Genomic DNA, 26,983 nt, shown 5'->3' with positions numbered 1-26,983 from the left:
CTGGCTCTGCCACTGGCTCTGCCTCTGTCTCTGTATCTGTGTCTGTGGGTGTCCGTCCCACTGTAGTTTTGTGTGGGGGAGTATCTATAGATATTGCTTGACTAAGAAAAATACGCCACTAAGACCGCTTTGAAGCTTTTCTATTAGTCACAATCTAATCCACAATATGCTGCTGACACGCTGACCGATTTGGAGACTACCAACTAAATGAATGAATGAATGAATGACTGGCCCCCCCATCACCCATCCTATGCCCATAAGAGTCTCCACAGCACAGCTCCACAGTGGGGAGGGGATGGGCAAGCAGTTTGCATTTCCATTTCCAAAGTGGAGACTTTCAAATGGCCCAGCCATAAGTCTTCTTTTGGGGCGCTGCCGCATTTCGTGGCACATTCTCTTCTCTTCGCCGCTTCTCTTCTCTGCTGCTTCTGCTGCCGCAAAAGAATAGTAGTATGGCAAAAGACATTCTCATAAATTATTCAAAAAGCAAAAGCGCAAAAAAAAAAAAACAAAAATCCAAACGGGGAAATGAAAAATCAAATAAAAAACAAACAAAAAAAAAACAGAAAATAAAAAGAGTGATTTGGCCTCTTTGGTTCATTGGCATTTCATTTTTGGCCATATTCTCTCTGGCACTTCCTACTCCACTCCCCACTCCAGTCTAGTCCACTCCACTCCACTCCACTCCAGTCCGCTCCACTCTACTCTTTCCACGAATGTATCTGTATCTTGTTGTAGCTGTAGCTGTTGTATCTTTCTCTGTGTCGTTCTGCGTTTCCATTCATTAGTGGGGGAAACTAGTTTCTCCTTAGGTACACTAGTACTATTTCTTCATTTTTCTTTCTTTTATTTATTATTTGGTTTGGGCTTTGCTTCACAGCCACAGCCAAAGATTGTACGATTGTATCTGTATCTCCGTATTTACCTTAGCATTTCCTCTCTGCCCAACGAACTTGTGTTTCTGCTATGCTAATTAGCAATCGAAACAAACCCATCATCTCCAAATCGTACCTCCATTTAAAACAATAAGCAATTCATTTGGTATTCAAAAAACAAAAAAATCAAAAATCAAATTAAAATATCATAAAAACCTACGAAAAAAAAAACACACACACAGACACACCAAAGCGCCCGAGAGCTCCAAACGATCGAACAACAATAATAAAAGCAACAACAACGGAAAGCTCCAATGTATACGTACATAAATATGTATGTACAGCAAACCTCGTGCACTCGCAATCAAAATAAAATATTTGCACTGCTCATAATCATCGGCAGGCGCATGCCAAAAGTACCGTTCATCCCGTAATAATCTCTCTTCCTTTTTCGCTAGAAAACCTCAACTTGCACTGCTTCCTTTTACTGCATTTCCGTTCATTCTACTCATCCGTCTTCCCGTTGTTTTGTTTTGGCTGCACTGCTTTGTCTCTACCCCCAAAGATCTTGCGTTCAAACGCAAAAACCTAAAATAGTTTTTCCCCCCACTAAAATATCGAGAGGGAATACTCTCATTGTAGCCTCAACGCTTGACAATTTTATTGTCTCCTCTCCACATTTGTTTTTGTGTGGAGGCATAACTTCCTGCCACCTCAACTCTCCCCTAGCCGCAGTGTGACAGCCACAAATCTTTTTTTTTTTTTTTACTCGTTTGTCACACATTTTTACGATTGTTTTATTATAGTTTTTGTATTTTAGCCGCTGCTGTTGTTGTTGTTTTGCTTTTTACTTTTTTGCAAATAATATTGTACGTAGTTTTCCAGTTGGTTGCTGGCGTTTGTGCCATTTTGTTACGGATAGATCGTCGCATCAAGATCGGATGTACAACACTCGTATTTGTATTTTTATTTGTAGTTTTTTTTTTGTATTTTCTGTTGCATTGTCAACATTAATTTGCAACTGAAAAGCGGCGACATTGAAGCCGACAAGCGGACAACCCGACAACGGCTCTGACACGACCCGAGATCGTCATGTGGCCGGCCACGCCCTGCACTGCTTTGCACTGCTCTGCACTGCTCTGCTCTGCCATTCGATTCGATACGATTCATGAATCCATTCATCCATTTGCCCGAGGCACAAGCGGCAGAGGCACATGCCACTTTTCAATTCAATTACAATTACAGGCAAAAGGCACTGGCGCTGGCTCTGGCACTGGCACTGTGCGCCTGCAAGTTAATCAATCAATCAATTACTGTAATCAATGGCCAGAGCGAGATCGAGCGAGCAAGCAATCCCACCCACATATAATAGAGGGGGGGAATATGGATTCTACATTCTTTATAGCTCACGAAATTTATGCTCAAAGTGTGCCACAAACACGAAGCCACAAGATGATGATGATCCTCTCTAGCTCTCTCTCTCTCTCTCTCTCTCTCTCTCTCTCTCTCTCTCTCTAGCTCTCTAGCCTCCCCTCTGTTCTTACCTTGAGAATTTCGTTGGTCAAATTTATTGCCGGACATTTACATAGTTTGCCTTCGGTTTTTATGGATCTGTGAGTGCCAGCTAGGCGGTGCCGCTGCTGCCACTGCTAGTTCCCATGGCCTACCCCAGCCCCTGCTGCCCCCTGCTGTTGTTCAGGTGGTAAATAAATTTCATTGAATTTCTTTTGTCGAAAGATCAAAGCCACGCACGAAAACAAACGCAGACAAGTATCCAAAATTTATTGAGTGTTTTTTTTTGTTTTTTTTGTGTTTTCGAGGGGAAAAATTCCGAATATTTATAGACGGTTTTTTCGTTTGCTCACACATTTGATAACATTTGTTGGGTGTCATCGATATATTTTTGAGATCTAAATTGCGCCCAGGGGTGGAAATGGTTGGAAAATCCGAAATTGTATGAGAGACTTTTCGAGTGACCATTCAAAGGGCACCCAGAGTCGCATTGAATATTGATCGTTCTATGGTTATTTTGCTTGAATTTCCATTGAAAATGTTCATGTGCATTTCCCTCAGCACACCTCCATCCCCCACTCTTGGAGAAAATGCATTCAGCCCTCAGTCGCTGGCAAATATTGATCGATGGATGGCTCACTCTGAAAACGAAAAGAAAAAACTGAGTCACGGCCAACATCCGTGGGGTTACATGAGGTGCTGGCTTAAGGTGGTGCCCGGCCCGGCCCGGCCCGGCCCGGCCCGGCCCGGGTGTGTTGCGGTTGTCTATGTGCGGCGTGGTGGCGTCTGCGGTCTGCTGGCGAGGAGATTGCACAGCCACAGACTGGGAATCCAAACGAATGGAGAGCAAACAAACGAGCGGCACGGGTGGCGGGGGCACACGATAATTGAGGTTCATTATCAATGGGCAAATAGTAAGTAATACAGCGAGTCAATCATCCAAAAGCCCTTAAAGCGATCAGTGCAGGGGCGTAGCAACAGCCAGGGGTGGGGTGGGGGGTGTTGGGGGACTGTGTCTCCAGACGACATGTCGCTTGTTAGCAGGAAATCCAAAAACGGTAGACAACAAAAAATAGAAGAAGAAAAAAACTCAACTCCCAAGTCGAACTTTGGTTTGTTTTTTTTCTGTTTTCTGTTTTCTGGTTTTCGTTTTTGGGCATGCACACTTCCTCCCAAACCTTTTGATTGCCGATCTGTCCGTCTGTCTGTTTGTCTGTCTGTATGTCTGCCTGCAATTATGCCATGTACTTGTCGTTTCCCTTTCCACACCACCCTTGGACCACTCTGTAACCCCCCACCCCACTGCACTGATGTGTGTGTGTGGCTGTGGCTGTTGCTTTTGTAATGACTTTTTAATGGTCGCCGCCTCGTACTTTGCCAACAAATTGGACTCCGGAGCCGACAGGCAATCAATATATACCACACACACACACACAGGCAAGAGAGAGATGCCACTACTGGCGGTACTCTGCCCACTCTCTCTCTCTCTCTCTCTCTCTCTTACACTGTTGTATGGCCATATCTTATCGCGAGAGCGGGACCTTCAGCGGAGAGTCAGCGGAGAAGGAGGAGGAGGGAGGAGTAGCTGTCGAACCGGAAGCATTAGAAGACGACAGACAAATAGATAAATAGACAAAAAATGCGCCTCACCTCTCCGATCACCTCTCCGCTGTAGCCAAACGGCTTTGTTTGGTTGCGTTGTAACCCCCATGGAAGGTCGACTTGTAGGCCTCTAAGCCTCGGTCTCAGACTCGGTCTCTGTGTTTCAGCCACACCCTCGATCTATGGGCTTACATTATAATTATCATTAGGTGGGGGGCCATAAATCACACAACCATCTGCATACTCGTATGGGATCTGTGGCGGATCTCTGAATATGTTTTTTGTATCTCTTGAAACGTTTCTGTATCCGGATCCTCCTCCTTTTTCTGCTCCCAGTTCTTGCCTCTGGAAATTGGCATCTCAGCCGGATTAATTTATTACCCAAAATGGGCTCCAAAAATGCCTAAAACTTATATTTAAATCCTGCCATACATTTGGGACTTTCATTTTCAAAGTTCCCATGAAAATGTAAGCCTAAAAAGGTTGGATAATACCATTAAAAATACATGGAAAATACTAAGCAAAAATATATGGGAAAATACATGAATAAATATTAATAAAATTTATTATTTTTCTTTCATCATTTCCTTCACAAAGAGCGAATCATAGATCGTTTGTCCAGTCCCTTCCGTTGACTTACTCCCCCACTCTCTCACCGTCTCTGCACTCTCTGCCACACAAAGGTGCAACAAGCAATTGGACTTTGCTTTTGGGACTGTAATTCAACGATTATTTCGATCGGTTGTCTCAAGTGGGATTTATGTGGGGAGCTTTTTAGCTTTGCGGCCAAATGAAACAATTTCGATTGGATCGGACGAGTGAGGCTAGTGCCCAAGCGGTACTAGCCTTCGGCGTGGCTCCATCTACTCTGCCACTTGTGTGTGGGGGAGTCAAAGGTCGAAATTTAAAAATTTCTAATTGACAAAAGAGCGCGCACGTACAGTGGGTCAAGCGCGCGCGTTCTCTGTGGCACAGTGCCAATAAAGTGTGCCACCCCCAAAGCACCTCCCCGCCCCCCCCACTCGTTGCCTCTTTCGTTTTCGTAGATTAATGAAATTAGACAATCAACTCAGCAGCAGCAGAGTCAGCAGCGGCAGAGTCTCAAGTGCTGCCCCCACAGAGAGAGAGAGAGAGAGAGAGAGGCAACAAAAAGCGAAATTAAAAATTCACTTAATTAAATAATTTTTAATGTCTTCTGGCATCTCTCCTTCCCACTCTCTCTCCCTCTCTCTCTCTCTCTCTCTCCCTCTCTCTGCATCTCTATGTATACCGAAATTGAAACCACTTTTACTATTCCATTCCGGTGGCTGTGTAGCAGCTGTCGTTTTGTTCATTTGTTTGTTAATTGCCACCGAATGGACATTAAGGAACATTAAGCACTCATTCGAACAGCACTTTGGACCAGCCACTGCCCCTGCCCGGCCAAGAGAATACCCCCCCAGGGGAGAGAGAAATTCCCCCTACGTAAGAGATTGATTCTGCCCCAGTCACAGAGATCACTTTGGATGCAGTCTCAAGGTCGCGCCTTTCATTTGATGGCCGATAATACCTTTGGCTGGCGGGGCAGGCGCCATAAAACGAGGCATCAAAGCACCCAGTAATTACAGAAAATTACAGAAAAAAGAAAAAGGGAATGGGCATCTGGGATGTGGGATAATGCATACAGAGAACATACATATTTCCATATCATAGCTACCTAAAAATAATAGATATATTTTTATTAGATGCAATTTAACTTGAATTCTCTCTCGCAGTGTGGCTTATTCGCGCATTCTACTGCAAACTTGAATCACTGATTGATTCTCTTTGGCTCTCGTTTGCTACCAAGAAATCAAATCTCTTGAAACGGTAGCCAATTCGAGAGAGTGCAGCAATCAAGCTTTCCGCTTCAATCAGGCAACATTTCAATCCGCTTTTGGGTCTTCGCTTTCGGAGCAGCCGCAGCAGGCAGCCACACAACAAAATTGCTGTTAATTGCGCTCCTAATTGGCTTTTTTGCACATTTCAATGCGAATCGAATGCGAAAATTCGCACAAAATAACAAAAGCCAAGACTCGAAACGCCACGTTGCCAGGGAACGGACCCAGCCCCCTCTCTCCCCTCTCCTGCCTCCCTCTTCTTTGCAGCCAAAATTTCAGCACAGAAATTAATGACATTTAAGTGAGCAAACAAAAGATGCAATTTTCGGGGTGTAAATACGAGAAACGAGGAATCAACAATCGATGCAAATGAAGTAGCCGTTCCGCTAAAGGATTTTTCCGTGGAAGCGAAACGTGAAGCCAAAGAGAAAATAAACCAAAACGAAAAGCAAACACAGCCTCCATGCCAGAGAGAAATACCAGAAGGAACAAAAACAAAAAACGATTCAAATATTGGTTTGCATTTCGAAGGAGAGAAGTTCATATAGAAATCAGTAGAAATCGCTCGATAAACGATGCAAAATATTCACCTTAGGGCATTGGCAATTGCTTCCTTGTGTAACAGGGTACACAGCTATACCCTATCGTATTACAGGGTATAAACACACATAAGAAACATAAACACAGGCCCAGTAAACAACAGCAAATACCCCCCAACTCCTGGCTTTTTCTTTGCCCGGAGATTTTAAGCCAAATGAATGGACAGCCAAATGTCCGCTGGTGGCTGGTGGCTGTCCGCTTGGTGTCCGCTGCTGTGGCGATTCTCCCCTTCTCTCTCTTTCGTGTCGAGTTTTATTATTTTTGTTTTGTTTTGTTTTGTATTTTGGCTTCAATTTATTTGCTGTTTGCCTAAAAAATTGACGGCTACCTACGCGAGATTTGTTTTTAGCGTCGGTTTTCGTTGGTTTTTAGATTCGCGATGATTCATTCTTCCATCCATCCATCCATCCATCCACTCACCCCCTCTCCCCCTTCCCTAGTTATACACTGCTGTGGAATATTCACTGTGAATACTGAATACTGTGTTGTGTGGTGTGTGTCGTGCGGGGTCGTTCGCCTAATCAATAATCATCAATCGTCTTTACAGTAAACACACATAATAGATGGCCATAAGCTGCAATTATTTATGTGCGGGGGGGTGCGCACACAGTGGTCCGGAGTCTCAATTTCAATCTCAGTCGAAGTCATCTGAAAGTCCTAGCCTCAAGTTTAGTTTCAGTTTCATTTGCAGTTGAAGTTTTTTTTTGTTTTTGCAGCCTCGAGCTTCGAGCTGTTTACTCATTAGGATTGCCCGCTAATGCTAATCAATGCTAATACTTTTCCATCCCATGCTCATCTTTCATTTCAGCTCTGAAGCTCAGACATTTGATGCTCGACGATTTGTGCATTTAATGGTAAGTCCACAAAGTGCCGCAAAAGGCCACAAAATGCTCTCGAATATTAGCCCAAAAAAATATTCACGAGAATGAATTTTTGTAGAATATTTTTTGAGGGCGAAAAATAAAGTGCCAGAAAAATGAGGAATTCCCTTGAAACAAGAATATAGCCAGAAATATACATATATAAAAAGGGGAACCACAGATGCCTAAATCCAATGAATCGCATTTACAGATAGACTTTATGGGAAATTTGGAATCTCCCCTTTTGTTCATGTCACTTGCAGCGATCGCTTTGGGGGAACATAAATTTTGCAGCAAATTAAAGCAGAGGAAATTTTGATATATAATTTAATAATTAATATTATTTAATATAATAATATAATTAATATATAATATAATTTAATTAGTGGCAAGAATTTGTACATCTTTTACTTAGCCATAATCCATATTTATTTAATATTTTGCTGTTGGTATTTTTGTACCCAAAAATTTACTTTCGTTTTCGATCTTTTGCCGAAATGTTGCAACTGAAACGGGCGTCCCCCTCTGCCCGCCTGCTGCTTGCCACGCTCCGCAGAGATTTTGTTTATGCCACCAGAGGCTACTGCTCCCGTTCCTTCCATTATTTTGCTGGTGATTTTCGTTGGCTATTCGAAATGTAAACAATCCATTAAATGTGTGGCACTGGCTATAAATAGTACACAGCGACAGAGTGGGTGTGGGTGGGTTGTGGCGGTGGTGGGATCCTCCAGCTTCCTCCTATTTACTTGCCACAAAAGGCGACACGCACGCATGCCCCCGACGCTTCCATTTAGTGGCACCACCAAAATGGAAGTCAAACGAAATCAATCAAAGACATGGAATTTTCAGCACGCAATCAATTCATAACGCGAAAATGTGGCAGGGGCCATGGGGCATGGGGCACTGGGCAGGGGGCATGTGCGTCACAAGGTGCGGCAGGCAGTGGCAGGACGGGCAATTTTTCGTGTGTGTGTGTGTGTGAGTGTTGCATGCATCGCAGCTGTGTCGTGGGCTTTCTGATGGTTTGAGGGCCTCGAGACAATTGGTCGCCAGACGGCAGTTGCTTTTGTTTTCAGTCTCTCTTTTTTTACCCTTACTTTCACAGTGTCGCTCTCCCTCTCCCCCTCCCTCTCTCCCCCTGTCTCGCTCATTCTCTCTGTGTGTGTGTTTCCCTTCTCTCCTGTGTCGTGTGCCTGCAAATCAATCAAGGAAGAGAAGCCGCCGAAGCCTTCGCCCAAGACAAGAATCTGCCACATTTACTGTCGAGTTACGCGCAATTTAACCTGTCTGCCACTTGCCACACAGCCGTAGCCCCAGCCACACACTGCCTCTTGCCACTGCCACACTTCTCTCTCTCATTCTCATTCTCTCTCGCTCTCTCTGTGTCTCTCCTTGTGGCCGTCTGCTCACTCAATTATCATAATTGCGCTTTGAGTGCGGGGCTTTTGCAGGGGCTCCAAGGGTCTGCACCCAATGATAATGTCGGCGCCAGCATTTCCGCCTTGCGTCTATGCTTAGTCCTGCCGCCTCTCTGTCCACACCCCCCCTTCCCTCACTCCATATGGCATAAACGGACTGGCATGTCCCATGTCCAAATGTTTGCCGCCTGTTCTGCTGTGGGGCGGCTATGGTGGGGGGCTTTGTGGCCGCCTGACACGCACAATTAAGCCACACGAAGGAGCCGCCAAGGATAATGCTGCTAAGCCATGACCTCGCCTTTGCCCTCCCCTGCATCTACACTGCTGCCCTGCCGCTCTCCTGGCCCCTCTCCTGTGTGTCCTGCTCCTCCCCCAACAAAAAATCAAATCAAATAAAATCAAAATTTACTACACTCACGCACGCATTCCCTTCTCTCTCTCTCTCCTCTCTCTCTTTCCTCTCTTCTAAGGAAATTTCTCTCTCTCCATCTCTGATATAATTTTTCTCTCTCCATCGTGTGTGGAAATTCTGTTTTTCTTTTTCTTTTCTGTGTGTTTTTTTTTGTTCTGTTCTGTTCTGTTTTGTTTTGTTTGTTTCCATTTAACATTTTCATTTCATTTGATTTCCATTTCCGTTTCGCCTTAATGCACTTGACCTTCAGCCAGCGCCAAAGCTTTTTGTTGTATCTGTAGCTGTAGCTGTATGTATCTAAAGATGTATCTTTTCGTATCTGTATCTGAATGCCCGAAAACTACAGAGGCAGCGCCCGAAGCGAGTAGCAACATTTGCCTGCAATCTGGAAACTGTTTTCATGCTTCCACTTGAAAATTCCCCTGTACCAATTTCGCCATTTTCTGCTTTTCATTTCATTTTATTTAAATTTCTTTTCATTTTCTGCTTTTAATTTTTCTATTTTTTTTCTAAATTTTTGTCCAATTATTCTGTTATTTTTTTTTTTTTTCATTAAATATTATATTTATTTTGCGACCGACGGGCGCTGCTGCATAACCCGTGATACGTGCATGGGTGCCCCTGCCTTGAATTTCACACGGTAACCGTACTTAGTGCCGCGACTTTATCCACAACAAAAATTTGGTCTGATTCGGTGGGACCAAGGGGCGCTACCGCATGACGCGTGACACGTTTCGCTTGCTTTCACACCCCATCAGCCAGCCATTCTTCTTCCTGTTTTCGTGCCTCTGGCTGCTGCCCCTCAAAAAGCCTAACAAAAGAGGACACGGCCGCGTGTGTCCTTCTCTTTTGAGTGTAAATTCCATTAGGATTATATTACCGAAGCCACACAAAAAAGTTGCCCAAGTTTTCGACTGTCGCTGCCGCTGCTGCTGCTGTCCCATAAAGTAGGGCGCAAGGCATTCGTTTTTACGAGTATTATCCTTGAAGGAGAGACCCAAAGAGCCAGCGCTGCCCGAGAGTTGGCAGCGTTGAAAGTTCAAATGGATTAGGGGCGCCTCCGTTGAAGCCCCGCAAAAGGCGGCGAATGCGAATGACAGGGATATACATATGAGTGCGTGCTAAGCATTTGGCAGGATATGTGTCAAGGACATGCCACACACACACACACAAAGCACAAGGGGATGAGAGTAGCAGAAGACAGATGGGGAATGGAGACCATACTAGGAGCATTTGGGCGTGGCGTTAGATTGGGGATTTGCTGTTGGATCCCCTCCGCCCCATCCATTTGGGACACATTTGTCGTCCGCTAATTGATGTCCCCTCACACCCCATGGCCCATGCCCCATGCACCATGCCTTCTTGTTCTCTTTTCATTTCTCTCTCTTTTTTGTGGGCCGCTCCCCGAAAAAACATAAATTTTGAAATTCCGCTTTTGGGGTCACCTCCTGCTAGTTTCGAGGAGTGGCCTGCCTTCCGCCTTCTCTGCTTGTCAGAACTACATTTTTTCTCTTTCATAGAGCCATTTAGAGGTATTCGTTTCATATTTCTCCTGAGGTAAAATACGCATCAGAGTTTCTGCTTTTGCGATTTCTCACCAGATTCCATTCCATAAGCAAAGAAATCCTTCATTCTGGAACCCATTCTGCGCAGATCCTCACAGGAGTAGCCAGACCCTGGCAGATACTGTATCTGCAGATGCGTTTGCACTTGCAGATAAATCATAGTGGACCCCAGCATGTCTTTGGACTTCTCTTTCGCTCGCTAGACGATCATGTATCTCGTGGGTTGCATTTCCTTGGAAGCTGCTGCTGCTGCTGCTGCTGCTGGCCAGCTGCCTCATGCCCCATGCCACCAGCTGCTGCAGGCAGACACACACGCTGCCACAGATACGTTGAAACAAGTGCATCATGGAAAGCCACCGCCTTCAACCGCCTCCGCCTCCGCCTTTGGTTTTGGTTTTGACTCGCCAACACAGAAATTTCCATTAGATTTACTTTGTATCTTACGAATATGTGTGTGTGTGTGTGTGTGATGTGTGTGGTGTGTGTGTGTGTATCTTTGTATCTGTTTGTGTTTCCATTTTGGGGTCCGTTCTCGATTCTCGTTCGCAATAAATAAACACAATAAACATTTTTAATGCGAATTCCTTCATAAAATCCAAACCCGATGATGATGAACGAAATGTTGTTGCTGCTGCTGCTGCTGATGATGATGATGTGTTCCAGCCGCCGCCCTCCCCTCCCTCCTCCATCTGTGCTCCCTCCACGACTCTTCTGACAGCTGTCGCATGGCCTGGCCATCTACCAGATATACATACATGTAGTAAAATGTATCTGTATCTTTTTTTTTTTTTTTTTTTTTTTTTTTTTTGGAGGTGCGAAAAGTGCTCTAAATGGCTTTAGACGACAAAAGCCCCCAAAAGCAAAGCAAAGAGTTTTTCCATCCCTTTTATTTTACTATTTCTTTTTTGATAAAATTCCACACAGCAAAAAGAAGTCAAAAGGTAATGGCGGTGGGTTGGGAGGAGGGAATCATAAATAACAATAAATTTAGTAGAACCAACAAAAAAAAAAAACACACACACAGCTCTGCTGATAATGTCAATGGGGGTGGGGTGGGCAGCAGGAGGAGATGGTGGAGGAGGAGGTGGTGGTGGTAGGTGGTGGGAGGTTTCTCCACTTTAATCAGCATAAATCGCTGTCGTTGTCACAAAATGAATTAGCTGTGGAAATTAATTAGATTTCGTGGACAAATCGAAACAAGAGAAGGAACAGCAGAGCACAGCAGAGACCCGATGTGCGAGAGGCGAGAGGCGACACACACAAACCCAGTAGATAAGATTCCCTTCGCCTCCGTTGCCCCGTGTGTCCCACGTCCGATAAGACATCTGAGCCGAACAGAAAAAAAATAGCGGAACAGCAGAAACTACGCGACTGATAAGCGGGCACTGAGACTGATAAAAAAAAACAAAACAAAACCCGAAAAGTTTAATGAAAGTTTTTTTTTTTGTTTGATTGCAAACGTCCTTGCCCGCAGCCAAAGTACAGCTACAAACACACAGCCAAGATACGCACCCAAAAGGGGGACAACAGACACTGGGCGAGAGAGTGGGAGAGGGGACAACAGACGGTGAGTGAGAGAGCGAGTGAGTGAGGGGAAGTGAAGTGAAGTTCTGGTTGGGATCTGTGCAATCGAATTCTTATTGCATTTGGCTCGCTTATCGGATGACTAAGCAGCGCCAAGGCACACACTTGTAAGATACAGTATCTACACATGCGACTTGTACACAAGATGCACAGCCACAGATACGGATACAGATACAGATACGGATGCGATTGCGATTGCTTCGCTGTGTATATTGTGTATCTAGATATGGCATTGCACAATCCATGAGTAGAAGGAAATACCCTACGACACTTCTGTGTCTCTCTCTCTCTCTCCCTAGATAAATTCCTGTGTGTGTATTATTTCACTCCTTCCCATCTCTAGTCTCTTCTGCACTTCAAATAATGCTCCATGGAGGAGGATTTTAGGGTATTTCGTCATTCGCATTCACAAGGGGGGTGTTTGCCCATCTTACCCATTTTGTGGCCGCTTCTTTGGGCCATATTTCCCCCCTCTTTTTCCTCTATTTTCTGCCTCTTCCTGCCAGTTTATGCCTCCCATTTCCTCCACTTGAATCAATTTTCATATATTTATTCATTTTCATTTTCATTTTGGCCTCTCAAATTTAACGCTCGGAACGTGCGCAGCGCTGCAAATGCAAATGCAAATGGAAAATGTTTATAAACTGTAAAAACTTTGTGTGCCACGCGTTCTCCATAAGTTAATGCCCCCAACCCCTGCCCCTGCCCCTGTCCCTGCCCCTGTTCCATGCTGCTAGATGTCAGGGAAGGACATTTTTGGCACTGAAACTGCGGGGCGACATTTCCCTCATTTCCCTTTCGAAATGTGCGAAAATTCTAGGCCTCTTCCTCTCTCTCTCTCTCTCTCTCTCTCTCTGAGTGTGTTCTTAATTTTTATAGCATTTTTATGCGTACCCCAACCCCCTAAATGTCCATCCCCCATTACCATGCCAGAGGCAGGGGTTCGTTCTCGTGCCCCGTGGCGCTCTTAAGTGAATAATAAATTAATTGAATCGCCACGCGGCCCATTTTTGGAATCGACTTGGAAGCGTGAGGAGGAGCTATGTACATATGTATATCTTTTGCATCTGTCTTAGGGAATAGAACAGAAAACCCCAAAAAGCAAGTTCCAGTCCCACACATCCATCCATGTAGCAAGCCAGCCATCCGTTGCCCCATTGTTCCATAAAGTTATAGGGGGGGTTTTGTGTCCCATGCCTGCAATTAGCAAACTAATCAAAAGACAGATACAAAGATACACAGATAGATAGATACAGTATCTAAATGCCTAATTAAAGTGTAAATTTCGCTGAAGAGATTTCGATTACGTGCAGGAGAGGCAGCAGGGCGGGCATCAATGACACTTAATTAGAAAACTGAAAGCTGAATGGAAGAAGAAGGCAAAAAAAAAAAAACCCTAAGGGCTGGGTGGCCCATTAAGGGAACGCGAACGGGCACTATGTACGTATCCATGAGATACACTTTTGTGTGTGTGTGTGTGTGTGTGTGTGTGTGTGTGTTTGCTTTGGGCCGCCCAATGCTTTTAATTAAAGCACCCCAAAGACCCCCCCCAAAAGACGTGGGTGGAGGGGGAGGAAGAACAACACAGCGATTGTCTCCGGACAATGAAAGTTTATTTTTATGGACACCCCACACACACACACACACATACATAGTTGTAGATACAGATACAGATACACCCACATGGCCTCATAGAACCATTCGAGGCAGCGCCATAATGGCCCAAAGAACCAACTACTTTCTGTTCGGAAATTCATTTTGGCAAACAGAGAGAGAGAGAAGGGAACACTGGACAGAGAAGGATAGAGCAAGGGGAAGAAGAGATAAAGAGAGAGAGAGAGAGAAGAGAAAGGGGAAGCAAGAGGCAGTGAGGAAGCAGAGGGGAAAGGAAGCGAGCATGGGGAAAGTGACAAAAGTTTTCGTATTTTTTTTTTACCCCCCCCCTCCAATTACTTCTATGCGAATGAATCCGCCAAAAGGATTGAAGATTCAATTGGCATTTGCAGGGTGCGGAACGCCTTGGGGAGTACATGCATAGCTTGAAATCTGAGATACAAATGTATCTGCGTATGTGTGCAGCTGTCTATTGGATTGAGTGGATGAGTTGCAGGAAGAAGGACACAGACAAAGTGAAAGAGATATATGCACATATACGTATCTGCACATTCAAGTGCTTACATAGATAGATAAAGATACAGATAGATTCAACTAAAGATACATACAAGTATCTGCATAGATGGAATATCTTGAGAATTAAAGGGCTTAATAATTGCCACATAAAGATAAACGGAATCACATAATAAAGATACTCTCCCCCAAAGATACAAGAACAAACCCCATGGATGCATTTCAGATAAATATTATGTACATACATACATGTACATATATACATATGTATGTATGTATATACCATGTGCTGCTTCCGTGGCTGATTTGTTTTTCTGCTTTGGGAATTTAACAGTTTGAGAAATATCTCAGACCCAATGCTCCCTCTTCCTCCTACTCCTCTCTCTCTCTCTCTCTCTCTCTCTGTGTCTCTGTTGCGGAACACTTGAAATGCAATTTGCTTTTGTTTCGCTTTTGGCCAAAAAGGCTTTCGACGATCGTCTCCGGCCCCGTCTCCGTGTCCGTGTCCGTGTCAGACGTTCGCTCGCTTGCTCGATCGCTTGCTGTTTTCGTGTGAAATGTGGAGTGCGACTCAGGCACGTACCGCTAAGATAATACCACAATACGATATGTACGAGTATACATACATATAGACGACAACGACGCTCGTTTGCATATAATAACTCAAATACTTAATGTATTTATGCGGCGATTTTCACATTGCACAAAGCCGCACATGCCACAAAGGCCATGCGGATTATGTGTGTGCTGCTGCTGCTGCTCCTACTCCGTGGTATCGGCACAACTGGATTGTGCAAGCGGGAATACCGATTCGATTCGAAACGATTCGATTTGATCGAATTCCCAGCATGAAATATGCAAGTGAATCCCTCAAGTGAGTCACTAGCCATCGCTTAGTCGTACACACATTTCGGGCTATTTCTTTTTTGTTTTCTGTATTCTGTTTTTTTTTTTTCGGGAACGTGACCACAGAGTGCCTTCCATATATTTATGTGGTTAATTTTGGGTTGCATATTGCTGGTTGTTATTGGGTTAAGGCGAAATCGGGCATTGCTCATTCGCTATTCATTCACCAGTACGAATGAATGAACGATGTATCAATATATATACCTACATATGTATGTATGAATGATATTCGATACTGGCGATCTTGGAGGTTATCGATCGACTTATCGATCATTTCTTAGTGTGGGTTTTTTTTCTAGCCAAAATTTATATTTATAATCGATGAATCGGATCCCCAAAAATCTAGAATTATCGATAAATGTTTAAGCTAATTGTGAAACTTTGCATTTATCGTTTATTGATTGAAAGAGCGATACATTTCGATACATTTGTAAACATATTTCTGAATATATGTATTTTGAATATTTTATTAACCAAAATGAATAATCAATGAAGGAATCAATGGAATTCCATTACATTTATCGATATTTGATACCTGATTGATAACTTGATTAACAAATCGTTTTGCTTGCTTATTTATGGTTTGTTTTTCCCATACCCTCCCTCCCGCCCCCTCGGGCATATCTTCACATCTTCATCTTCACAAATCGAACACCATTGCATATTCATGGGGGAAGGGGGACTACGGCTCGGTACAGCCATCGATCGATCGCCACACGATCCATTGCGTAAGCTGCTTCTCTGTTCTCTCTCTCTCTCTCCCTCTCTCCCTCGCTAGCACACATGGCTGTTCTGACAATCGATCGATTCGGAGGCAAAAACTTGTACACTTGAGGGCAATTCACATGCCACAGAGCCCGCATCTCGCAGCAGCAGCCGCGCAAATGACTTTATTTGCTGGCTGGAATGTCACTCGAGAGCACTCCGAGATAGAGATACAGATATAGACAGAAAGATAGTGAGGGGCCCAGCAGCATCCTGCTGGGCCAACGCGACGCATGCGCAATATTTGACTGCACAGAGTCAGAGGGTGTGGGGGGGGTGCTCGGGCTCCTGTGCGGCGGCCCCTCTCCTAGCCGTGACCTCAAAAGGCGGCCAGAGGAGGCCACGCATGCTGTCGCCGTCACGCTGTCTGCCGCTGACGTCTGACGTTGACGTGCACCGCATTTGGTCAAAATGAGCCACAGAGAGACAGAGCCAGGCCTGAACCACAGCCAAAAGTTAAACCAAAAATCGACAAAAACCAAAAACCGAAAAACCGAATTGAAACGTTTTGTGAGGCGAATGTCAAAAGTGATTTTCGTTGCAACAGCAAACGGGGCAACAGCAGCAGAAAACAGCAAACAGCCAACAAACATCAAAGGCAGCAAAGGCATTAAAAGCTCTCTCACAAAACAAAGTTTAAAAAAACAACAAAAAAAACCAAACCAGAGTACACATAAAAAAAGAAGAAAAAAAGTTAAATTTTTGCAATGCAAAGGTGTTAATACCCTAGAGGCTACAGGTTTTAAGCTAAAAATATACAAGAGTCAAAATTCTTACAGTAGTTAATACATAGAATAAATCATCAACAAACCAAGCATGTAATTCGATAGCATTTATCAATAATTATCGATAATTTGTTGTGCTTTTTTTCCGGCTTTAGAAATGGATAATATAAGGGAATAGCATTCGTGAACCTGCCATCAAGTTGCTCCAAAAAGTCTCTCTCTATTCATTTGTATCTGCTGTGCTGAGACTAAGGCTTTGAGCAATGAAGAATGAATGTACGGCAGAGTGTTGCCAAGTGTTAATGGAAAGCAGCATACCCTCCCTCCTCTGCCCCGTCTCAGTCCCACTCAGTCCAGGGTATGAGGCGAAAGAAACATGCGAAAGTCATAAATCATAATTCTTTATTCTGACTTTATTTTGTGTTGTTCGCTTATTTCGTTTCGTTGTTTGGTTGTTGACTGACTTTTGGGGTTTGCCAGCAAAGAGAGAGAGAGAAGGAGAGAGGTAGGGGTAGGGTGAATGGGGATAGAGGGTAAAACTTATAGAGCATGTCTCTCTCACATTCAGCAAAACCAAAAAAACCAAAAAAAAGCACACACTTTTCTGGCCATATGATAAATGAGTCAAGGGGCGGGGGCAGGGGCCAGTGGCAGCAAACAGCAAAACAAAAATGAGATTTTTGTGTTCTGGATTATGGGCCCCCATACCCCATACGCTTTTGAAGTTTTTTTGACAGCCTCAATTTGCATTTTGAGCGGCAGGCAGGCAGCCCCTACAGCCCTCTACAGCCCCCTCCCACCGAAAAAATCAACCGCAAGAGTCATCCCCACAGATCCACAGATCGACATTGACCGCTGGCCGCCAGTTTGCCAGTCGCCTGATCCTCTCTGATCGTCATAGTTCCATCATTTGCGAAAAAAAAACCGCAAGCGAAATTCCACAAGCCACTGGAATTGTTACCCGCGGCTACAGAACGACTACAAGTAATTTTGGGCAGTTCGATCTATGGACTGGGTAAATACCCTAGGAAGGGGATTACTAGGGGATGACTAGGGATTGCAATAAGCCGCCGATACGTATTCGACCCAAAAAGGGCCTCTTCTTTCGGGTAAACCCAACATTTCTTTTGTTTTTCCTTCAACTTTCAACTGCAGCTTCCCTCAGACTTGCCCTTGCACCTTTTGTCGGGAATGCTTACAGGCCGAAGGCTGCTGCTGCATGTCTCCGCTTCAGTGGCAGCTTTTATAGCTTTTTTGATGCCTGCCTTCCTTGCGGGAATTTTACCAAGCAAGGGGCACTGCTGCCTGCCGCGTGACACGATCTATTTTTTTTTTTTTTTCTCTTGGAGATCTCTCTCGCGTTTTGCCTTTTGGGGGTTGAGGAGCAGCTGCACCTCTGCTGCCTGGAGAGGTGCCTCGGAGTCAAATGAATTCAACGGATGATTGCCTTCAATTGCAATTCAATTCGGTTTCAATTGGAATTCCTATTATTCTCTGTGTGTATGTCTCTCACCTTCACCTCTCGGTGGGGTGGCGGGGGGGGCCCACAAAAGAGGAATGCAGCCCCGAACTGCATTTTGTGGCAAAAGTGTGCCTGGGCCTAATTAAACGATTAACTGTGGGGGGAGGGGGAGGGAGGCGTTAATTGAGGCGTCTCCAAATGGTGGGTGGGATGTGTTGTGTGGTGTGGTGTGGTGTGGGTGCTCGCGGGGTGCGTGATCAATCGCAAGATCCGTGATCCGAGATTCGCGAAATGTGAAATGCGAAATGTGATTCTCGGACTCTGGGACTTGTACTGGAGGCGAGGGGGGGGGGGACTTACATAAATCAATTTAGTTCAGTTTACTTTATAATTTAATTGCTTTTGTTTATACGTAAACGTACATGTACACGTAAACTCTCTCTCCCCTCACTCTCTTGCTCACTCTTTACACAATCAGTCACTCACTCTCTCTGTTTTGCTCTCGCTCTCTCTTTCTTGCAGATTCGCTGTGAAACCGCCGGCTGTTCGACATTCAACGCATTCGTACGGTCCCCACGCTCTGAGCAACAACGCGACAGAAGAGTCAGAGCCAGAGCCTCCCCCCCAGAGATCGGATGGCAGCCCAGGAACCACAAATCCAGCAATGATGATGATGATGTTGATGATGGAACCACAGATCTCCGCTAGAGACAGAGCCAGGAAAAATCCTAACTACAAGTGAAACCCAAGAACCTCTCCCACCCAACCCCAACCCCAAAAATATTAAATAATTTCCCACAAACAATACAAAACGATAAAAAAAAGGGAACCCCACAGAAAAGAGTATAGAGAGTGGGCTGGAGACAGTGGACACCCGCGAGTGTCGGACCAAAATACCATATATACGATATACGATTTGATATATGAATATTCTACAAACAAAAAAACAAAAACAAAAAACAAATAATAAACATAAACATAAAGAGAATTTTTTAAACAAATGCAACGCGTAGGCCTTCAACTGTGATTTAAGCATACAACAACAAAAAACAAATAAGAAAAAAAAAGGAGAGCACATAAATAATTAGCTATAACGATATTTACCGATAAATACTTCAAACATATATCGATACACAGCAAACAAAAATCGATAAAGCGATAAATCGAAAAAGTGTTTGTGTTTTTGTTTTTAATTTTTGTGCAATTTTTAAGTTTTTAATTTTTGTTTTCGCTTCAATCGATAAACGTTCAACGATAACCGATAACCGATAACCCATATATATATATATAATTGATAATCCAAAACACACAACTCAAAAAATTCAAAACTGATCGATAGACCAACATAAATACCTATAATCGATAATTGGAATCGATTAAATCATGTTCAACTCAAACATACCCGCCGCCTCGCTGCTCGGCATCGAGAACAGCGCAATCAATCTGGGCGCCCACACACCCAAAACGCCCGAGATCCTCAACTCGCTGATCGCCATGACCAATCCATTGGATAACTATAGCTTTGCCGCTGCGGCAGCTGTCTCTGCGGCCGTCTCAGCATCCTCGGCCGCCTCCACGCCCGTCGTCAGTGTCCGGAATTTCAATGGTCATCCAACCAATGGACAGGTGAGTGTCTGCCCCCAAAACATCCTTCCATGGCAGTTGCTCTCCTAGCGTTTACTTAATATTAATAACTCTCTCTCTTTGTTTTTGTGTTGCCATTGCAGTTGCATTCGCAGGACAGCAGTCATTCCAGTTGCTCGGCCTCGCCGCTTGATTCGCCAGCGGGTGGCACTGCCACCATGCCCAGCGTGCAACAGGTAAGGCATTCTTCAGGGTTTCTTAAGGGTATCAAATAGTTCTTGCATTTTTGAGGGCATATTTCTGAGGTTCTTTTTGCGACCTGGGGGCGGAAAGACAAGCTTTAATGGCTGGGCTTCAACTCTTTTTTTAGTTTAATCTTTCATTCAGATTCTCCCTGCAGCGTCTACCAGTATCTGCGTATCTCTGCCCAATTTGTATCTGTATCTCTGGCCAAATTGTTCTTTCTATTTGGTTCAATTTGTCGTTTCATTCATGAGAGAGACGCACGAGAATGGATGACTGGTTGTGGCGCATCGCCCACGCCACTGCCGCCGCGCACGCCGTGCAAAATCCGCAACCCACGCACTCTCGTGGCCATTGGCCGGCGTCACCGTCACCGACAGCCACCCTGCCCCCCCTCCATCCATCCGTCCATCCACCCACCTCTACTTCCACTGACATGCACTTTAACGTGAGCTGCCCCTGCACCAGCCACTGCCCTGCCTCTGGCCTACCAACAATCTGTGGGGGCGTCAATTGCGAAACGCAGCGTCGAGAATTGATTTCACTTTTGCGGCGGCGGCGGCGGCATACGGAGTATCTGCATCTCGCTGCTGCATCTCCAGTATCTTTTTGTTTTTGTTTTGGTTTTTTTTTTGTGCTCATGCTGGTATCTGTATCTCTCCCTCTGCCTCTCCACTAACGACTGACATTGGCCTTAATGAGGCACGTAACCACTGGAAGGAAGGGGGCAGCTGCTGCTGCTGCTGCTGCTGCTGGGTGTCAACGATTAATTCAAATGAATAAAACACTTGCTGCGGCACCAGACGGCAATTAGATGCGACGATCGATGCGATCGTCAGACGCATCATCCATCCAGCAGCAGCAGCATCCCGCATTCCGCTCTCACTAATTGGCAGGTGGCATCGCCACAGACTGAGAGCGATAGAGAGAGTCGCCCAGTATATGTATCTGTGTATCTGTAACTGTGTATCTTTGTAGCTGTATCTGTTGTGTGTTGTGTGCTGTGTGTGATTTATGATTATTACTTCAAACGAATTAATAGGCAGCGCAAGTTTTAATTGCTGGATGAGTGGTTTGGTGGGGTTGGAGGGTGCACTTTTCACAATTTGTTTTCTAACAAATATCCCATAAATTATCGAGCCCTTTTTGTGTGTGCAGATTATTCCACTGATTCGCTTCGTTAATGTAAAACTTGTTTCTCATTAGACCCCCCTAATCGTTCAGCATTCAATTTGTGGCTGATTGGTTGTTGGTGGATCCATCGCTACTACTACTACTACGCGGCATGCAACACATGCAATATGTCACAGAATCTCACACACACACACAGAGACAATTATGTTTCTCCCGTTAATATGAATCACCAAAAATTATATATCCTACCGCTTTCCATTTGCTGTCTGGCACATCCGTTCGTGTCAAGAACTTTCTGTGGCACAATCCGCGCCTCTCTCTCTTTTTGGTTTTTGCAGCACAAATATTTGCACAAATGTTGCCGAAAAAAAACAAAAAAAAATGTACAGTAAATGTATTAAAAAATATTGCAAATATTGAAACGAATTTCGAGTCGAGTCGAGTCGAGAAACGATGTGCAAAATGTGCAAACAGACCAAACAAAATGCAAATTTACGGTGAAACACAAAAAAAAAATTTAATAAAATAAAGGCAAGGAAAGGAAAGGCTCGTCTTGGGATGGTCTACTGTCAGATACACATACACACAGAGAAAAAGAGTGCTCCACCTCCACCTCCACCTGACCGAATGCACAGGGAATGTTGCACAACAAGAGACTTTTGACCATCGATCGAACACCCGCCCGACCATATGGTCATCGATTCAGATTCAGATTCAGTTTCCGATTCAGTCTTTGAACTGCATTTTCGTCTGGCGTCTCTGTAGTCTGGTCTGTCTGGTGTCTGGTGTGTGGCGCATGCGATTATTATTATGATTTCTGTGTTGGCTCTTTTTTTTTTCTCTCATTCGTTTTCTTTTTTTTTTATATTTCGTCGCTTTTTAAACACACAATTTATTTATCTGATTTCTGGGTCAATAAATAAAGGCGGTCACAGCGTGCCTAAAATTCAAATGAACATCGAACATTGTACCCCCCGAAAATTGCGAGTAACAGAAGCCAAACGAAAACGAAATGGGAAGTCCAGAGAAGGGCAGAGCAGCTGTGGGGTGGGGCCCACGACGAGTGGCATCTGAACAATTTCTCGAGCAGACAGCAAACAAACGGACATCAACAAAAATATGCGCTAAATATTGGGGCCGCTGGCGGCTGTGGAGAGGGAGAGCCGAGAACCCCTCAAAAAACGCTCGCCGCCTAGTCGACATTTCAATGAGCTAAAGATTGAGAAAATGTCCCAAAAAAGAAAGAAAGGGAAACATAACTTCCACTTTCCCAGTCCCATGATAGAGTCAATCTTCGCCTTTAATCTTTTGCAGTTCAATCAGTTTTTGCTCTGATCAATTTTCCTCTTCACTCTCCACTTCTTTAAGAATTTTCTCGCTTACAGAGTGGCTGAGCAGTGTTTGAAATCTCCCTCCCTCACAGAGATCTTTGCAGCAAACGTTGATTTCTCTCTCTTTTTCTCTCACAGAGTAGCTTAGCACAGATCTTAGCCGTGAATATGTAAGCTGCAAAGAACTTTTATTTCTTGAGTTGTTAACGCTTGAATTCGAGGGCATCTGGCAGTCGGCCAGTCGGGGAGACCAAGGGGCAGAGCGATTACTCCACATGTTGAACCGAAAGCGAACCTCCCGCTCCCGATCCGTTGACAATGTGCCGAGTGATGACCATCTGTTTCTGTTGCTGCTGCCATAAATGGATCTCCTCCATTCCATGGTGCCAACAGTGCAAGTTTGTTGACGAGGTTTTTGTTTTTTTCGGTATGGCCCACCCACTGCTCTGTCGATTGCACTCCACTTGTTTCCACGGAGAGAGCCACAGCCAGGGAGAGATTTTATTTGTTTTTTTTGGGGCCCAGCGACAAGGGCGTGGCCCTTGGGCATGTCGCAGATTTCTATCTCCTTTTTTTCACTTAAATTCATATTTATAATTCATGCCACAAAAAAAAGAAGAAAAAAAACCGGCCCCAAGTGCCAAACCCTAAACCCAAAATCGCAACAAAAAAAGGTCGTCTGTGTAAATCACAAAACAAAACAGAGAAAATGCCGCTAAAAAATAAAAGATTATCTGCATTGCAAGTTCCAGAGAGCTCGGACCCCAGACACAGACACAGACCCAGACCTTGCCCCCATCCACGAGAAATCGTGCCCCAGTGTGTGACGCAACGGGGGAATGCGACCACAGCTGTCAACGGCATCGAATCTCTGTCTCGTGTGTGTGTGTTGATTCGATTCGTCACATGGCGGATCGCTACCTGAGGTCTGACTGCTCTCAAGAAAACTGTGTCGATCTCTCTCGTCCACGGCCCAGAAGGATCGGTGCGGATCACTCGAGAAACTGCAAGAAGCGCGTGGAGAGACACCTAGAGACCGATAAGATTAAGAGTGGGGCTGGGCTGGCTGTTTAATAAATGATTGGATGTTCATGTGTATCGTTTAGCTTTGGCAGCGCGGATTTTCCTCTCAAGGGGTGAGATCTGTCGATCAGCTAATCTAGTAATATAGCAGTAGGTTCTCCCATGGAGCTAGATTTCTTAGCCTCAGCTGAAGCGAGAATCCCTCTGCGGGTTATCCACTCTCTCGCAGAGTTGCTTAGCAGTAAAGTGCGTAGGAGTCGCCCATTAAAGTGTGTGTGTGTGCCTCTGAGAGAGAGAGAGAGAGAGAGAGATCTCGAAATGCCAAAGAGTGGGGCCGCCAAATTTGTCTGTCTGCCCCAGGGGGTGTGCAGAGTCGCTTGAGCAATGCTTTTGCCTTCTTTGGCTTGGCCCCACCGATATGGCGATTGGTGACAAAACAACAATTTGTGTTGCTCGAAGGACGCTTGACAAGACCCGCTCTAACCCGCCATCTCTCCTCTGTCTGTTTTCGTTTGCAGACAAAATCGCAGCTGATCAAAACCGGCCTGAAGCTGGCCATCCAGAGCAAGCGCAAGCTCTCGACCTGCGACTCCAGCAGCGGCTCGGAGCAGCCCCAATCGAAATGCTCTCGCAGGAGCAGCAGCATGACCAACAACAACAACAACAACAACAGCAGCAACATCAACAACAACTGCAACAATACGAGCTACAGCTTCAGCCTGAACGACGACGATTGCGAGGAGTCCAGCGAGGATGAGGACAGCGAGACCAAGTCGACGCCCAAGGGCCTCACGCCCGAGGACGAGGATCGGCGGCGGAGGCGCCGGGAGCGCAACAAGATTGCGGCCACCAAGTGCCGCATGAAGAAGCGCGAGCGCACACAGAACCTCATCAAGGAGTCGGAGGTGCTGGACACCCAGAATGTGGAGCTGAAGCAGCAGGTGCGTAGCCTCGAAACGGAGCGACGCAAGCTGCTGGATATGCTCCAGAATCATGCGAATGCCATGTCCCCGGGCTGCCTCAGAACCGGCGGGTGTCAGCTGCCTGCCGTTCTGCTGCAGTCGCCTGCCCAGAAATATCTCTCGGAATTGGAGCTGGAGGGCCAATCGTCATCGGAGGTCAACCTTTCGGGCTCCATCTCGGGCTCAGGCTCGGGCTCGGGCTCCATCTCTGGCTCTGGTTCAGTGTCGAGCAGCAGCTCTTCGTCGCAAAGGATGAGCATACCATCGATGGCCACCTTTAAGTTTGGCTCCAAGACAGCGGCCATGGCAGCAGCAGCAGCAGCGGCAGCACAGGTCCAGCAGCAGCAGCAGCAACAGCAACAACAGCAGCAGCAGCTTCCCAATGGATACTGCAAGCCATCGCCCAGTCCCCAGGAGTTTGAGCATGCAGGATACCTGAGTTCTCCCAACCAGCAGCAACAGCAGCAGCAACAGCAACAGCAGCATCAACATCAGCAATCCATGAATCCCGCCAGCAGCAGCAGCAACAACAGCAACGAACAGCAGCAGCAGCAGAGCAATAATGGTAGCAGCCTCGTTGTGAGCAATCAGCAGGTCTCCGATTATGTCCCAAATTGCGATGGCCTTAGCCTTGCATTGGGTCTGGCATCGCTGCCATTGCCACTGCCACTGCCACTCCTGCCTGCCAGCACACCCACCAGCAGCAGCTCCTCGAGCAGCAACAGCGGCAGCAGCAATCAGACCGCCTCGGCCGCCTCCACGCCCACCAGCAGCGCCAGTGAGTTCGTAAAGAACGAACTGGTGGATGCCCAGAGCCCCTATACGACCGCCCTCAGTGCGGAGCGTTTTCTGTTCGAGCCAAGCGATGGTTTTCCGGACATCAAGCATGCCGTGAGTGTCCTGCCCACCAGTGGCATCAATAGCCTCAATATGGTTAGTGTTGTCCATGCAAACAGTGGCGGCGGTGGGGCGACAGGACACCATCACAACCACCAGCACCACCACAGCCACAACCACAACCATCATAGCAACAACAACAACAACAATAATAACCACCTGATGGACTTCCATCATGGCCTACAAAGCAATGGCCTTGGCGTGGGCGGTGGGCGTGGGCGTGGGTGTGGGTGTGGGTGTCGGAGTGGGCGTTGGGGTGATGACACCCTCTTGCTATGATGACGAACAGCTGCTGCTGATGAAGAACGGCTGCTTTGCCAACGATCTGCTGTCCCAACTGACGGACGATGGCACCGACTATGTGGATCTGGATACCGGTGCCGCTGCCTTTATGACCAATGGTGGCTGCCTGGCGTGAGGGCGGGCCCAGCGGGCATCGGCACCGGAAAACGCACACGAACGTGATCGGGATCGTGATCGTGATCGCGATCGCGATCGCGATCTGCTGCTGCTGGCCTTCGATCAAGATGGTGGCCAGGAGGAGGAGCAGCAGCAGCAGTCGTTGTCGTTGTCGTTGTCGTCATCGCACAGGCCGAGCAGCAGTCCGCAGCAGCAGCAGCAGCAGGATGTAGAGATGGAGCTGGAGATGGAGCTGGAACTGGAGGAGGAGGAGGATCCAGCCTGGACACATGTGGATTATTGGTGTTAGGTTGGGTGTTGCTGGATCCTTGCACCTTGATGTATATTTTGTAGATGCTACTCATCGACTAAGCAGAAGAACAGATTGAAAAAGCAGAAAGCAGAAGCCGCAGTCCCTAAGGACGCACTGAAATCCAAACAAAATCCCTTTGAATTTCCTTGAAACTCTGCTTAAATTATCCCCAAATTTCCTTCCCATAATTACCTCCCGCCACCCCCCAACAACAATCCCTTGATGCCTGTTTTCCCGCCGTTAACCGATCCGAGTTCTTCCAAACAAACAAAAAGAAAAGCAGAGTACCCCTGATAACCCATGCCCCCAAGCCTCGAATACGCCCAATACCCTGGTCCCCCATACCACACCCCATTGTGTAAGTCCGCCTGGAGCGGCGTCCAGCCTGTGGCTTGACTACCTCATGAAGCAAAGAAAGCAGAAAAAAAAATTTAATTAACAATTTAAACCTATCATTAAACAATCAGTTTTAGAGAGGAGAGGAGAGTGTAGTAGGAGTAGGCGTAGCGTAGCAGTTAGAGAGGAGCGAAAAAACACTTGCAAAATTGTACATAACCCAACTTTTTTGATACGATTTAAATCGATAACATTCCATTTGCAAGCGAAAGAGAGCAAAGAGAGAGAGAGAGAGACGGATAGCAGAGATAGAGAGAGCGAGAGCAGTGATCAACTGCTAGCAGTCACACACACCCACACACACATCCGCATCAGTAATTATTAATTTTAATTTTTGTTCAATTTCCTCCTTCATTCTCTAAGCGTTGTTTATCCATTGAATTTCTTGGTCCCTTTGCTCCTTAAACGAAATGCCTTACAAGTTATAAA

At 45.7% G+C, this 26,983-nt stretch overlaps 1 protein-coding gene across 1 annotated transcript in view; it reads left to right on the top strand.

Annotated features, from left to right (window-relative positions):
• LOC111071910 (activating transcription factor 3) overlaps window positions 1–26,253 on the top strand; it is a 39,696-nt gene extending 13,443 nt beyond the window's left edge. Inside the window, 6 exon segments of the mRNA XM_041593483.1 lie at window positions 7,257–7,302; window positions 18,795–19,898; window positions 20,000–20,092; window positions 24,106–24,861; window positions 24,919–25,653; window positions 25,655–26,253. Of these exon segments, the coding sequence (XP_041449417.1) occupies window positions 19,656–19,898; window positions 20,000–20,092; window positions 24,106–24,861; window positions 24,919–25,653; window positions 25,655–26,155 (2,328 nt within the window). The 5' untranslated portion in view covers window positions 7,257–7,302; window positions 18,795–19,655 and the 3' untranslated portion in view covers window positions 26,156–26,253.
• The last annotated feature ends 730 nt before the right edge of the window (window positions 26,254–26,983 follow it).

The sequence above is a fragment of the Drosophila obscura genome, unplaced genomic scaffold (genome assembly GCF_018151105.1).
Source record: "Drosophila obscura isolate BZ-5 IFL unplaced genomic scaffold, ASM1815110v1 contig_190, whole genome shotgun sequence".
NCBI lineage: Eukaryota > Metazoa > Arthropoda > Insecta > Diptera > Drosophilidae > Drosophila > Drosophila obscura.
Note: the sequence above shows the minus strand (reverse complement) of the source record. Positions and strands in the feature narration are given on the sequence as shown.